The sequence below is a fragment of the Panulirus ornatus genome, chromosome 64 (assembly GCF_036320965.1).
Source record: "Panulirus ornatus isolate Po-2019 chromosome 64, ASM3632096v1, whole genome shotgun sequence".
Classification (NCBI taxonomy): domain Eukaryota; kingdom Metazoa; phylum Arthropoda; class Malacostraca; order Decapoda; family Palinuridae; genus Panulirus; species Panulirus ornatus.
Window position 1 is genome coordinate 17,900,014 of NC_092287.1, and position 13,169 is coordinate 17,913,182.

At 42.9% G+C, this 13,169-nt stretch overlaps 1 protein-coding gene across 1 annotated transcript; it reads left to right on the forward strand.

Annotated features, from left to right (window-relative positions):
* Nucleotides 1-8,631: 8,631 nt before the first annotated feature.
* On the forward strand, nt 8,632-11,372 carry LOC139746143 (uncharacterized). The gene is made up of 2 exons (XM_071657007.1): nt 8,632-9,562; nt 9,913-11,372. The coding sequence occupies exons 1-2, from the start codon at nt 9,037-9,039 to the stop codon at nt 10,338-10,340; spliced, it is 954 nt and encodes a 317-aa protein (XP_071513108.1). The 5' UTR covers nt 8,632-9,036; the 3' UTR covers nt 10,341-11,372.
* Nucleotides 11,373-13,169: the final 1,797 nt, after the last annotated feature.

Here is a 13,169-nt window from a genome sequence, read left to right on the forward strand (position 1 = left end):
AGACAGATGTAGCGTCCCATAGAGATCCTTTTTTCCCCTTCTGTTGGGGAAAATTCTTTGTCCAATTGAAAGAAAGGGTTTAAACCCATTTCAAAGACCCCATGATCCGTTTAAAGATGGAAGAAATTTATTTTCGATAATTTAAAGGAAAACCCTCATCCGGGGTAACAAGGAACAGAGATCCCATAACAAAAGCTAAACTTTGATAAAATTAAAAATCCCCCGTTTAAAAGGGAAATAATAATAAAAAAGAACTGGTTTACCCGATAACCAAAAAGCTAATCGTTCCCATAAAACCAAAAAAATTGATCATCCGTTTTTAAAAAGCGGATCACCCGATACAAAAGGTTAATCCTCCGATTTAAAAATTAGCAATTTACCGTTAGGAAAAGGAAAGAATCATTCCCATAACAAAGAAATGATCATCCTAAAGGGGCAAATAAAAAATGATTAAACCGATGACAAAGGAGTTAGATCATCCGATAACGAAAGGAATTTTAAACATCCGATAACGGTTTAAAAATGTCGGAAAATAATTGGGGGGATTCTCTCCTATTTTTTAAAAAAACCCCTTTTCCCTTTCAGGTTGGGGGGGTTTTTTTGGATCCCGGGGGTTTTGGGGGAGGGAGGGAGAGAGGGTTTTGGGGAGGAGAGGGGGGGAGTGGGGGGGGGGGTGGGTGGGGTTTGGGGTCCTTTGGTTTTGTGGAGGGGAAAAGGGGGTTTAAAGAAGGGGAAGGGGGTTAAAGGGGGTATTTAAGGGGGGGGGGAAGGGGGGGGATTGGCCCTTTTAAAAGGGGAAGGGGGGGAAGGGGGGGGGAGGGGGGGAGGGGGGGGGAAAAAGGGGGGGAGGGGGGAGGGAGAGAGGGGGGGAAAAGGGGTGGGGGGGAGGGGGGGCGGAAGGGGGAAAGGGGAGGGGGAAAAGGGTGGGGGGAAGGGGGGGGAGGGAAGAGGGAAGAGGTTTAGGAGGGGGGCGGGGGGGGAGGGGGGGAGGGAAAGGGGGGGGGTAAGGGGGGGGAGGGGGGGAGGGGGGAGGGGGGGGAAAAGGTGGGGGGGGAGGGGCGGAGGGAGAAAAAAGGGGAAGAGGTGGGGGGGGCGGGGGGGGGGAAAAGGGAAAAAGAGGGGGAAAAGGAGGGGGAGGGGGGGAGGGGAGGGGGGGGAGGGAAACGATTTTTTCCACTGTTTTCTCACCAATTGGTACAAAAAAGGAAATTCCCAAGTTTATTTCCTACAGGATGGGGTAGGGCCCACGACTTGCATGGGGACTTGTTTTTTAACCCGGGTAAAAAAAAAAAAAAAAGAAAAAGTTTAATTTTTTTTTTTTTGAAAATTGACTTGTTTTACCAGGGGCCTGTGGGGAGCCAAAAAAGCCCCCAAATGGTTTTTATTGATAGAAAGATAGGCAAATAGATAGATTGTTTGATAGATAGATTGGGTGATCAGATGTTTTTAAGGGGAGGGGAGGGGAGGGGGGAGGAGAGGAGAGGAGAGAGAGAGAGAGAGAGATGCTGGATGCTTTATATAGTTGCTAATCCATTATCTTAACCCTTTAAAAAATCAAAAAGTTTTATAACTATAAAAATTATTGATACAAACTTACCGGATACAGAAGAAAACATTTATAGCTACCATTACGTACTTTATTAGAAAACTGTATAGGGAAAGAAGTTACCATTTTTTAAAATTAATTTACGGTTGGTATAGGGTGATTTTATGTATATTATTTTTTTATATATATATATATATATATATTTTAAATTTATATTTATTTATATATATATATGAGTCCACGGGGAAAATGAAACATAAACCCTCTTTCATTTTCCCCGGGGGGACTCATAGGAATATCTTGATCACGCGCCCCAAAATTTTTTATCCTTTCCAAAATATATATATTGTGGCCATTTATGTGGCCATTTGGGAAAAAAATATTTAAACCCAAAGGGCCCCCCCAGCTTTGTTTTCTTCGATGTATATCAAAGGGTGTTTTTTTCCGCTCCCTTTTGTCTCCCCTGGGGTTTATGTGATTTTTTTCACGAAAGTGCATTGGGAACCTTTCATGTTTAAATTTTTCCCCGGGGGCTCATAGGAATATATATATATATATATATATATATATATATATATATAATAATTATATATATATATTATCCCTGGGGATAGGGGAGAAAGAATAACTTCCCACGTATTCCCTGCGTGTCGTAGAAGGCGACTAAAAGGGAAGGGAGCGGGGGGGCTGGAAATCCTCCCCTCTCATTTTTTTTTTTAATTTTCCAAAGTAAGGAACAGAGAAGGGGGCCAGGTGAGGATGTTTCCTCAGAGGCCCAGTCCTCTGTTCTTAACGCTACCTCGCTGAGGCGGGAAATGGCGAATAGTATGAAAGAATATATATATATATATATATATATATATATATATATATATATATATATATATATATTTCATTAGCGAAATGATTAGAGGAATAACCATTCGATGAAGATCCAGTGATCCTTTGATAGCACCGATAAAATCATCCGATGACAGATGTATGCGTCCGATAATGAGATCTTCATCCGATATCGTGAAAGTTCTCGTCCAATAAGAAAGAAGGGATCAACCGATACAAAGACCCCATGATCCGATAATGATGGAAGAATGATGCGATAATAAGGAACCGATCATCCGATAACAAGGAACAGATGATCCGATAACAAATAGCTAAACTTTCGATAATATTAAAGTCACCCGATACAAGGAACTAATAATAACAAAGAACTGGTCACCCGATAACAAGAAGCTAATCGTCCGATAACAAGAAATTGATCATCCGATACAAAGAGCGGATCACCCGATACAAAGGGTTAATCATCCGATAACAATTAGCAATTTATCCGATAGCAATGAATGAATCATCCGATAACAAAGAAATGATCATCCGATGGCAAATAAATTGATCATCCGATGACAAAGGAGTTAGATCATCCGATAACGAAGGAATTTAATCATCCGATAACGGTAACAATGTCGGCAGATAATTGGGTGATTCTCTCCTATTTTTAAAAACCCTTTCCCATTTCAGGTGTTGGGTGATTTGGCTCCGGTGGTGAGAGGAGGGAGGGAGAGAGGCTGTGAGAGGAGAGGGAGAGTGAGGTGGGTGGAGGTGGAGTCCTGGTGTGTGGAGGAAGAGGGTGGAGGAGGAGGAAGGGGTAAGGTGGTATGAAGGGGCGAGGGAGAAGGGGGGGATTGGCTAAAGGGAAGGGGAAGGGGAGAGGGGAGAGGGGAATGGCGAGAAAGGGGGGAGAGAGGAGGTGGTAAAGGAGACGGAAGTGGAAAGGGTTGGGGGAAAGGGGAAGGGGAAGAGGTGAGGAGGGGTGGAGGGAGAGAGGGAAGAGGTAAGGAGGGGGAGGGGGAGAGGAAGAGGTGAGGAGGGGCGGAGGGAGAGAGGGAAGAGGTGAGGAGGAGGGGAGAGGGAGAGAGGGAAGAGGAGGTGAGGAGGAGGGGAGAGGGGAGGAGGGAAACGATTGTTCCACTGTTTTCTCACCAATTGGTACAAACTGACTTCAAGTGATTTCCTACAGGATGGACTAGACCCACAGACTAGCATGAGACTTGTGTTATACTGGAAAGAAAAAAAAAAATGAAAAAGTTTAATTTTTTTTTTCGATATTCGACTTGTGTACCAGACACTGTGGGAGCAACAAGCCCCCAGTGGTTATATAGATAGAAAGATAGGCAAATAGATAGATAGATAGATAGATAGATAGATGATCAGATGTATAGAGAGAGAGAGAGAGAGAGAGAGAGAGAGAGAGAGAGAGAGAGAGATGACTGGATGCTGTATATAGTTGCTAATCCATTATCTATACATTTCATAAATCAAAAAGTTATATAACTATAAACTATATTGATACAAACTTACCGGAATACAGCAAGAGACATATATAGCTACCATTACGTAGCTTTATAGAGAACTGTATATGAATGAAGTTACCATTATATAAAATTATCTACGGTTGGTATAGATGATTATATGTATATATATATATATATATATATATATATATATATATATATATATATATATATATATGAGTCCACGGGGAAAATGAAACATACCGTCTTTCATTTTCCCCGTGGACTCATAGGAATATCTTGATCACGCGCAAAATTGTTATCCTTTCCAATATATATATATGTGGCCATATATGTGGCCATTTGGTAAACATATTTACCAAATGGCCCCCTAGCTTCGTCTCTTCGATGTATATCAACTGACTGTTATTTTCCGCTCTTGTGTCTCCCCTGATGATGTGATTATTACACGAAAGTGCACTTGGGAACCTTTCATGTTTCATTTTCCCCGTGGACTCATAGGAATATATATATGTATATATATATATATATATATATATATATATATATATATATATATATATATATATATATATATATGCGTGTGTGTGTGTGTGTACACAATTATAGGTGCAGTTAAAGCACACCTTCACTACACACACAATACCTTTCTGACAGCAGGGTTCGAACCGCCACCATTTGTGTGAGAGCTGGGGACGCTAAGAACAAGTCGATGGACTTTGTAGCCCAGTAGTTAGTAGTGTCCTCCAACTCCCTCACAAATAGTACCGGTTCGAATCCTATTGTCAGGAGGGAATTAAAAGATACATCTTGTATTTTCTTTCTTCCAGGCAATTGGCGTTTAGCGTCCATTTAACCACGTGGTAATTTGAACGCTCCGTCGCCTTCAATTTCAATCGTCATTTTAAAGTTATTTCTCATTTCTCGTTTATCATCGTTGTGTTCTACCCGTGTGCTGAACACGTTCATCATGAAGCTAAAGCTATGATTCTATGTATATAGTTATCTATAAACAGCAGGTGATGTACTGCCACTGCTGTAGTGGCGAAACTATGGTCATACAGGGATTTCTATGAACTATACACACATAAAGATATGTGTATATAATTCGTCTACGGGTGTGACTTTATGAAGATAACATATAACTATACTAGGGATGGTGGATGGGTGGCAATGAGTAGATATTATAGCTATTACATAGCTATATTAGCTGGGGTAGGGGACAGTAAGTGAATAAGAACCATTATATAGCTATAACAGTGGCTGGAAAGTATAGATATAGACGACTGTGTATATCTTTCCCATTGTGGTTAGAGCCTATTTTGTAGACAACATAGATTTAAGGCTGTTAATCTATCGATATATATATATATATATATATATATATATATATATATATATATATATATATATATATATATATATATATTATCCCTGGGGATAGGGGATTAAGAATACTTCCCACGTATTCCCTGCGTGTCGTAGAAGGCGACTAAAAGGGGAGGGAGCGGGGGGCTGGAAATCCTCCCCTCTCGGTTTTTTTTTTTCTTTTTTTTTTTCCAAAAGAAGGAACAGAGAATTGGGCCAGGTGAGGGTATTCCCTCAAAGGCCCAGTCCTCTGTTCTTAACGCTACCTCGCTAATGCGGGAAATGGCGAATAGTTTGAAAGAAAGAAAAGAAATATATATATATATATATATATATATATATATATATATATATATATATATATATATATATATATATATGAGTATCCCATTTTGTATAATAGCTCTGGTGTTATCCAGATCCTCTTTCTAAAAGCTCCTTCCGCTCAGGGCAACACTACGTCCAGTAGCAGGGAATTACAGACGCCTTTAAAGTGAGAAATACTTTAATAAGATTTTACTCCTAGTAATACATCCCGTTATAACCTCCAGCAGACTTTATATATATATATATATATATATATATATATATATATATATATATATATATATATATATATATATATATAAGTGCATCTCTTAGACTACCTCTTGGGAAAAAGAGGGAAGGCGGAGGAGGCTGGGGTTAAATTCCACCCCTTCATCCCTAACCTATCAGCATCGTGGTCTTCGTCAGTGTCGTGGTCTTCCTCAATGTCGTGGTCTAACCTTCGTCAGTGTCGTGGTCTTCGTCAGTGTCGTGGTCTAACCTTCGTCAGTGTCGTGGTCTTCGTCAGTGTCGTGGTCTTCGTCAGTGTCGTGGTCTAACCTTCGTCAGTGTCGTGGTCTTCGTCAGTGTCGTGGTCTTCGTCAGTGTCTTGACCTGCAGCTGGGATAAGAGGCTGATGGACAGACAGACACAAGGACGGACGGAGAGTGAAATAGATTGATATATAGACAGACGCATGGACAGGCAGATGGACGAATGGACAGATGAACAGACGTGCGGACAGGAGACATACAGGCGAAAGGACAGACATACAGGCAGGTGACAGACAGACAGACAGACAGACAGATGATTCTGGCCGTGACAGACTAGGCTGATTACGGACACCAGTTGTTTACTGATGGGGAAAGATGAGGGTGAAAAACTGTCATCCATTCTTGTAATCAAAGCTTGACTTACGTCTTATGAGAAATAATTATTTGATCATTAAAGTTAAGGAGAATGGAACATGTGAAGACGGTCAAGAAGGCTATGGGTGAGCTGTGGATGGAAAGAAATAGACATCACACCAGCCAGTTGGTTAAGTTACCCATCGCTTCCATAGTATATGTGGCACGCGAAGGTCCTTCCCACAAACGCTGGCCGGATGTGTCGCTGAAAATTGGGTAGAAATGATTGATCTTGGATAACTTCAAAGAGATGAGACTTGCGTAGTTAGAATATTCCACCGAGACTTGGCGTGGTTACCATTATCCAAAAAGTCATCGTCTCTAGACTATACTTATCTGTGTTATCTTGCTGGATGACTTTAGAGAACGACGATATATTACGATACAGAAGAAAAGTCATCGTCTCTAGACTATACTTATCTGTGTTATCTTGCTGGATGACTTTAGAGAAAGACGATATATTACGATACAGAAGAATTATGTATCTTGGAAATGAGAGGCCAACTTTCCCTCTCATACTCGACAAATCCCGTCTGCCATTAGTAATATCTTTTCTTTTTTGTGTGCGTAAACACACCCACGTGCCGCCAAAATGACTGACTGGCTTATGGTAAACAATTTACAAATTTTACGAAAGTGGAAGGTGGGAGGAGGGTGTGTGGGGGGGGGGGGGGTCGGTCCCTCGTCCCTTTGCACGACCCTGCCTTCATCCGTCTACCGCTTCATTACTGCGGGTTAATTAGTTAAATAGGAGGTAATTAGTGGGTTTTAGGAGTGTATTTTACTGCGTTGGTAAATTGATATAAACATGGAAATTTGGCGAGGAAAATGCATTCAAACTCGGCCAAAAGTTTATGTAAATCAAGGTTTATTCTTTTTTTCTTTTCAGGATCTAAAATGGATGTAATGTGTCGTTTTCTCATATATATATATATATATATATATATATATATATATATATATATATATATATATATGTTGTCGTTTTCTCTCATTTCTATTTTCGTTCCCTACTATATATATATATATATATATATATATATATATATATATATATATATATATATATGTATATAATCTTTCAGTAACAAATGCCATCAACATGGTTTAACACGAAAGTTTATAGTGAGGGGTTAATCATAATTTCTCTTATCATTACTCGTGTCTCTGCAACCTTGGCCACAGTTCTCTCGTTTTCTATAAGGTACGTCGTTGCAGACCCCTTCTCGCTCGCCCCCCCCACACACACACACACCCCTCATCCCCCCCTCCCCCCCTCCCCCCTCCCACACCTGTGAATATTGTATCATCTTCACTGTGCAATAGAGGGTAGGGGGGTGGTTGAGGGGGGGTTGAGGGAGGAAGGGTGGAAAAAAAATAATAATAATGCTAATTCCTTCACTGTGATTAGGGGGGGGGGGGTCTGTCTGTGGGGGGGGTGTCTGTGAATGACTGGCTAATCAATCGTGTGGTCAAGTTATTCTTTGGGATGAGGTGGTTAAGGGACGGTGGTAGCGACGGCCAGGCAGTTACCATCTCGCGTTTTCTTTCATGTTTTGTTGCTGTTATGGACATTTAAAGTCCAACGAGAGACATTTTTTTTTTTCCCCTCTCTCCCTCTTAGCAGTTTGATCTATATGGTCTATACACCACAGATGGATCATCACGATCGCGTCTTCAGCGGTCAATGATCAATTTACGAGTAAATAGAAAAAAAAAAGAAAAAAAAAGGGTGTGATTATTCATTACACTGGAATTATGATGCGCACGTTACAAGCGCTTGACCAAGAATGGCATGGGTGATGTGTTGACCCCCGGGGGGGAGGAGGAGGGGGAGGGGGGAGCAAAGCATAACCCCCCCCATCCCCTCCCCCCTTTCCAAGGGCCGCCCAGATCAAGCAAGCTTTGAACACCCTTGACGTGGGCAATAGCCGCGCCAATTTACAGACCGTGGCAAAAGCTGACAGGAAAAGAGTGTGTTATACTATTCATTTACCCAACACTTTAATGGTATAAACATTATCCAGGCGCTTTCTTCAGTTAGCTCTGTCTCATGCCTAACGCGTTAAGTTACGGCCGGCGGGATTGGCCGCCCTCGGCCGCTAGGCCCCGCCCCTGGCGGGGAGGCTGCGCGTGAGTGGCCGGAGGGTAAGCGAGGGGCGGGGTTTAGAATGACTCTCGGATGCTGTCGGTGATAAGTGCCAGTCTCTGTGGTGGACTTTGTATAGTCGCCCACATGAATTTGCGCTCGCCGGTGTTTACATTATGTGCTGGCAGTGATGATCGCTTCGCCCGCCCGTCCCACCGCGTCGTAGACTGAGGTCTTCGCGTAAGACCCCAGCAGAGCTTACCCCCTTGTGTCGAACTGCGGAGGGGAGGGGGGGAGAGAGAGAGAGAGAGAGAGAGAAAAAAAAAAGAGGGGGGTTTGATAGTCGTGGTTAACTGGTCAGTGGGCTGCGGTAATTAGATCATTGACGACGATTTCATGTGCCAGACGACAGTGAGATAACGCATTAGTCGCCATCTTGACTCCCACGGAGAACTATAGGCACGCCGCCAGGACACCACACCCCCGTGAACGCCGAAGGACGAGCCTCAAGATATGTCGGGGGCGACGGTGAACTCCGGCGTGGGCGAGAAACCTCAGTCCGCCTTCAGCGCCGTCGTCAGGAAGAGCTTCTCCTCCTTCTCTGTCGACTCCATCCTGAGCGGCGGGGAGTCCCGGCCCGCCAGACACGCCGACGAAGGCGACCACAGAGGGCCCCTCAGCTGCCCGGCCTCCACGCACACGGCCGAGTTCCTATTGCGGGATGAGCGCTCCCCAGACGCCTGCAAGAAAGACCTGGACGCGGCAGAGCGCACGTCGCCGTCCTCGCCGGCGTGCGACGACGAGGACATCCATGTCGACACCGACACCGAGGAGGAGAAGGAACGAGACCGGGAGCGCCTGCAGACCCAGCCTGTGATAAGACCCACGGCCCTGGGTCCTCTACAGGACCCACGGCTCTCGGGGCTGGGTCACACGGGCCCTCCGCCCCCGCACACGCTACTGCCTCCTCACCTTCAGGCGGGTCTTTGGCCATCACTGCCCCTCCTGCACCATCAGCTCTCCCTCCGCGCCCTCGCCAGTAAGTGTTTCCATTGACTCCTCAACACCAGCGCAAAACCTTGCGCGTTGTCTAGATCACGTAAGACACAAAGATATTGCGACTCTTAAAATCTGGAATAAATAATAAGAGGATAGCGTAAGATTCATGTTCTCTCCAGCTTTCCATGATTCCAGTTCATGCTGCTACAGATTTCTAACATTCCAGTTTCCATTTTTCACAAACTTCGTCACCGAAGAAATTCCAGTTCTTCCAGTTTATAGATCGCTAAGGATAATCCAGTTATTTACAGACGACGGAGATTGCCTTCGTCGGTGTTGGTTCCAGCATTTACAGATCGTGTTTACAGTTTTCCTCTTCTCGTGTCACAGAGTCGCCGGAGCCGCCGCGGTTCCAGGGGCCCATGAAGGTGACGCTGAGGAAGCACAAGCCCAACAGGAAGCCCCGCACGCCCTTCACCACCCAGCAGCTCCTCTCGCTGGAGAAGAAGTTCCGCGAGAAGCAGTACCTGAGCATCGCCGAGCGGGCTGAGTTCTCCGCCTCACTTAACCTGACGGAGACGCAGGTCAAGATCTGGTTCCAGAACCGGCGGGCGAAGGACAAGCGCCTGAAGGAGTCGGAGATGGAGAGGCTCCGTCTAGCGTCGGAGCCTCTGGTGCCGCCCAATCCGTTCCTGCCGCCCGCCTCCCTCTTGCCGCCCTTCCTGCTCAACAGCCCCTTCGTCCAGGGAGGCCTCCGGCACCCCCTGGGGCCACCTACAGCGCCGCCGCCCACAACATCCCCGCCCACGTCGCATTAGCACCCGCAGGTCTGTCTCTCCGGATACCCCGCCCACCATGAGCTCCCATTCCTCCCTCTATCCTTCAGGTACCTCCTCGGGGTACCATCCTCTTCTCCGGTACCTCCTCGGGGCACCGCACCTTTCTCCGGTACCTCCTTCTGCTGCTAGTCACACCGCAGGAGTCGTGGTTAATGTTACCGGCGCCTCGCGCTTGGCTGAGTCTTCGACACGGTGCGAAACTCGACCCCCTCCTCCTCCTCCTCCTCCTCTATCGAGTCCACACGATGTGGATACACTATGCGAGAACGACCCCCCACCCACACCCCCGTGCGTCACCCAGCGCAGAGGCGTGATGTGAAGCGATTCGTGATGACTTTAAAAGCGGCTGGACGCCGTGGACACTTCGATGTTGCTCCACGACGAACTGTGTTCTTTTGCCCGTGTGGCGTATTAGATACATGAATTAGATGAATTCCAGAGACGCAATTGCAAGTTCGCCCAAAAAAAGAAGTGTTGATGTACATTACGGGAAGTTGCGATCTACGAGTTCGAAGTTGAGATAGAGTTCACATTCGGTCGTACAGGCCAGATCTGAACCACGTTGTTGATAATATTAGGAACTATACAAGTATACAGCCCAGTCTACCGTTGCCTTAAGTTACTAAATATACACAGTTACGTTACCTTCCCCCTTCATCCTCCGGAAAATAATGATGACTATATAATTCAATGGAAAAATTAACAAGAGGATTTCTTCTTCTTTTTTTTATCTCATGTCGATAAGCATTGTTTCAAACCCATAGTCCAACCCGCCCACCACCTACAACCCACTCCACCCACCCACCCACCCACCCATCAACACCACCCTCGCCCAAATTTTAACCACCCCCGGCCCCCCACTCCTCCCACCCCCCAGGCGGTGTAAGATATTTAACCAATTTTGTTCATTGTTAATTGGATTATTTCTGACAATGTTTCTCTCTGTACATATTGTATAATGTACTGTATTTGCTTGCCAAAGAGCCTAATATGCATTATAATGTTTATCTTGTTTAATCTAATTTATATTAATAAAGGTATTTTTATAAACGTGCGTGTTTCAATCGAACCCTTTTTAATATATATATATATATATATATATATATATATATATATATATATATATATATATATAATATATATAAAATTGATAAAGATAATGAATCGCTGTCCCTATCATCAATAATGTCTTTATTATATGATAATGAGAGAAGAATATATGATCGAAATCTATGATGATAAGTTATCAGACAAAATGAATTATGATTACATCACTATGATTACATTATTATATTGCAATGAATTATCTAATTACACTGTGGGTAATATACACTGAAATGATACGTCAACTACAGTGTGGGTCGAATTAGCTCAAAAGTTTACAAGCTACAAACATTGAAACTTTTTGATAAGAATATATATATATATATATATATATATATATATATATATATATATATATATATATATATATATATATATATATTGCTTAAATTCATCTACACAAGATTTGTACACGTGTATGTAGCGAATATATGGACATACTATATGTATTCATATGAACTTAAGACACATGCGTTGTATATCGCAAATATTTAGATATATGCTAATATACCCTTTCTTTTATAAACTTGTCGGAACATATATATCCCGGTCCCTCTCTGTAGTATACTGAAAACGATATACCCTTCTCAGACTCCTGTGGTTATACTACCCCTCGAGTATGTTCGCTATTCACTTCTCGTATGTCGGGGAAGATATACGTATCCCATCTTCTAAACACATACATGGTTATATGAGTATGTCTTTTGATATGTGGACAGATATGACCAATTTACATGATATTATTTTTGCGTTTCGTGTGTCTTATGGACGTAAATGAACATTTATATGTGCTTCATGTTCGCATATATATATATATATATATATATATATATATATATATATATATATATATATATATATATATGCGAGATTATACTGGCGCATGGAACTATAATGGATATATAATAGGCATATGCACCAATGGTATATTTACTTCTGTAAATATATCTTTGATATATTTACATTTAAATCCTGGTAAATTCTATTTGCATAGATCGAGACGCAAATATTTTGTAAATCAGATGTGTAAATTCCTTTATACCGGGTTTTGTTTGGCTGAAAAGTGAGTTTAAGTTATGAGTACATTTTCAGTGATGACACTTAATGGAATTAACATGATTTACAGAAAGGGCAACTTTACGTCAGAGGAACATACGGGCAACTGGTAGACAAAGAAAAAAAATTCTTTCTTTTTTTTTTACTTTTTTACTTGACGTTAGAGACGAACAGAAATCCACATTAGGGCTGGATCTTGATTGGAATATAGAGAGGTGAATGCAAGGGTAAAAACAGAGACAAGGGAGAATATCAACGAATTTTGGAGGAGAAGAAACAGTACAGTCTTTTAAAACGTGGGGAGTCATGTTATTAGGAAAAGATATGAGAGAGTTCCAAAGCTTGGACGTGTAGGGAAAGAAACAGTTATCAAATCGGCCCACCCTTGAGTTGCCGACGTCCACACAGTAATCCTGTGACGCAGCGGCTTGCCGAGTATTGCATGGTCTAGACGACGAATATTTCTTACGAATGTAAGAATTGCCCTCGTGTCATAAGTGATACATTCACGCATGCAATACATTCACGCATGCAATACATTCACGCATGCAATACATTCACGCATGCATTTATTCTACTCACATGCGTGAGGAAATTCACGTCTCACTCGCTTTGAAGAAATTATATCGCTTTTGAATCATTTCTTGA

Bases quoted from the DNA above. Each gene is read 5' to 3' on its own strand.
- LOC139746143 (XM_071657007.1), top strand. From the start codon at position 9,037: ATGTCGGGGGCGACGGTGAACTCCGGCGTGGGCGAGAAACCTCAGTCC. The intron at 9,563-9,912 runs GTAAGTGTTTCC...CTCGTGTCACAG, and splicing joins CTCCCTCCGCGCCCTCGCCA to AGTCGCCGGAGCCGCCGCGG.